Source organism: Loa loa (assembly GCF_000183805.2).
Source record: "Loa loa unplaced genomic scaffold supercont3.218, whole genome shotgun sequence".
NCBI classification, from domain to species: Eukaryota; Metazoa; Nematoda; class Chromadorea; order Rhabditida; family Onchocercidae; genus Loa; species Loa loa.
In genome coordinates this window covers 1-3,027 of record NW_018108398.1, presented here as the reverse complement: position 1 = coordinate 3,027, position 3,027 = coordinate 1, and the positions used below count along the sequence as shown (strand labels likewise).

General features: G+C 31.0%; 1 protein-coding gene across 1 annotated transcript in view; it reads right to left on the bottom strand.

Annotated features, from left to right (window-relative positions):
- Positions 1-2,239, bottom strand: part of LOAG_18179 (DNA polymerase epsilon subunit 2) — a gene marked incomplete at both ends in the record, with an annotated part of 3,482 nt that extends 1,243 nt beyond the window's left edge. Inside the window, 5 exons of the mRNA XM_020450845.1 lie at positions 137-320; positions 791-905; positions 1,152-1,272; positions 1,744-2,036; positions 2,191-2,239. Of these exons, the coding sequence (XP_020305426.1) occupies positions 137-320; positions 791-905; positions 1,152-1,272; positions 1,744-2,036; positions 2,191-2,239 (762 nt within the window). The remainder of the gene's footprint in view (positions 1-136; positions 321-790; positions 906-1,151; positions 1,273-1,743; positions 2,037-2,190) is intronic.
- Between the last annotated feature and the right edge of the window lie 788 nt (positions 2,240-3,027).

The window sequence follows — 3,027 nt, the reverse complement described above, 5'->3', positions numbered from 1 at the left end:
TCGGTTGGATAGACGATATCGGGCGTCATTTGGTCTATGGTCTCCCCCTTTGTTCTTATTGATATTGTAATTCTTGAATTCGTTTCTATATTAGCTAACTTATAGAAATAAAGGTTTAATAAGGGAAAAACTTCACGTGTTCTGGAATGTCCGCAGTGGTCGACGGCATATGAATACTATTTCTGCACATTTTTTCGACCAAATCATGACGCATGATGACAATTTCTTGATTGGTGTATTGTATACGGCATGGGTTTGATGCAAACGAACAATTAGGTACATCTTTCATCAGTTCAAAAAGTTCAAATGGTAACGGTGGCCTGCAAACAGGAGCTTAAACTGAAAACAAAATATGCTGAACTACAACAACGAGTAATAGTTCGAATGTAATTTAGAAATTTGATATAGAGGAATCAAACACCCCAATCAATTCGTTAAAATTGGTAAGCAGTCATCTAATGCTTGACTAAAACTCAGTGAAACATGCAAAACGACGTTGATTCGATACAAAACAGAAATCAAATATTTTATAACAGACGTAACATAACTGAATATCATAATGAATATAGCAGCTTCATCACTACCAATTTACTTTTCAATACGGATCCATGTCTATCCAAGTGAGTTTTTGCTGAAGTTACAGCAAAATACCTTAGTAATATAAAGGATTGATAAAATACGGAATGAGATCAGTATCATTAAAAGACAATTCATGAAATAGCAATCGATGAAATTAATGCAACATATATCGAGTATATGTATGTTCAAAATAAATTCTATAAATACTCACCGTGGAAGTATAGAATTTAGCGATGGATCATCTGGACCAGGAATGAATATAAAGTGAACATTACGATCAGCTAATACATCTTTTTGCAAAATAGCTGCCAAGTGGCTAAATCCATCTGAAATTAGATTTATTCAAAAGTACAACTAATGGTAAGAAATGATATGCCCACAATTTTCATATTTAAATAAAAAAGTGGATTATTTAAACAACAAATCTTGGTGGAGCAAGAGTTGGCTATTTTTGTCAAAAAACCATGACAATATGGGAAACTACAAAAAATATAGCATAGTAAGTTACGTTCCACTTTTCAAAGAATAACGAAACTTTTTTTTAACTCAACGATAACGCGTGAAAAACAAACCATAAATGCGATGATATGCGTCAGCTGTACCCACCTGAGAACAAAAATTACCACATATAATGAATGCAAGCAGCTGGGAATCTGTGAAAGCAAATATAAGTTCGTTGATTGCATTCAATATCTAAAAAAAGGAGGTTCCAAGAGGAAATGTATCAGTCAAAACTTTGGAAAATAGCGAAGTTTCTTTCTAGTTCATCGAAAAAGCGCTCTATCTGAATTGTCCTATTTCATGTAATTCAGTAGTCGGATCGCTGCTAAATCGATCCATCAAATTTGACCCACTTATCTATTTCCATACAATAGTGGAAGTATTGCTTAATGTCAAAAAAGACCACAATTCATGTTTTTTTTGAAGGTATATACAAGCTCTTATAACACTGTCAAAAACTGTAGGTTAAAATGAAAAGATTATGCCGATACCATTTGATGGTATTTTAAAGTACTCGAAAATTTTAAGGATATAAGAGATTTCAAAAGAATATCAGGAAAAGAACATAGTGCATTTACTATGTTTTAAGATTTACTTACAGAGTAAAATGCATAACGATGTTCTGTTTCAGCCAACGTCTTTCAAAAGAGAGAAGGACTTAACCCTTGAATCATCCAGCCATACATCTGACATAAGGATGAACCTTGCTCTATCATTTCGTTCGCATAGTGTACGAAGTCGAATCTGCGACCCACAGGCAACGGTACCCTTACCACCAAACCAATTCGTTATTCCAAAGTAATTTCTTGTCATCTTGGCACTTTCAATTGGTGCAAGACCAACAGCACTAACACGAAATACACCACCAATAGATCGGCCCTCCAACATCATTATACAGCCATCGGTAAAAAGACCTTTGTGGAAGGTTGATTCTTTAAGATCGACTTCTATAGCACCTGCAAATCCTGATATTTTTTTTCATGCGATTGTGTTAGCCTGTGAAATACAGCAAATGAATTAACTCTAATCAATTGCATTAATTTGTAAATGCTTCCGAAGCTGAAGTTATTTATGACAATTTAACAAAAACAATTTACTGCTCGGTCTCACCCGTAAGATCCTCGATTTCATAAACGCCAGGATTCCTTTGAGTTAACATCCCTATTAACACCGAATTATCTGCTCTTTCTGGAGTGCCTAGCAGAGCTTCCACCGTGCACAACTGATAATGCTCAAATGCACAACTTCGTAACGCACGCTTAAAATGGACTGAAGCGCAGTGAACCCATCAATAGCATTATCACATTTAAAAGTTAACAAAAGTAGTATTCCATAAAACCAATCTTATATCCGATAATAACTAATAATAGCAAATAAAAATAAATACAGATAAAAATTAGATAGGTTTTTAAACCAATTAACAAAAATTTGCGAAAGTATAGAAATCTCAAGAAATTTTGGAAATTTTCAAGAAATTTGTAAAAGTTTCCAAAAATATAAAATTCCTAAAAATTTATTAGGAACCATAAAATTTCTAAAAGTAAATATGAATTTCTAGAAATTTATAGAAATTTCTTGAAATTTGTAAAACTAAAAGTTTTTAAAAATCCCTAAAAATTTCTAAGAGTTTTCAAAAATTTAAAATAATAACAATAATAAAAACAATAATAGCAATAATAATCATTACTGTCGATTACAGCAATTAATTACAATAATCAATATTAATCAATAGCAATTAATTGTAATAATTAATAACGACCACTGGTTACAGCGATTTAATGACTAATAATAATAGTAATAATAACAACAATTAATGATGATTAAGGGTAATGTAACAATAATAATAATAATAATAATAATAATAATAATAATAATAATAATAATAATAATAATAATAATAATAATAATAATAATAATAATAATAATAATAACAATAATAACAATAAT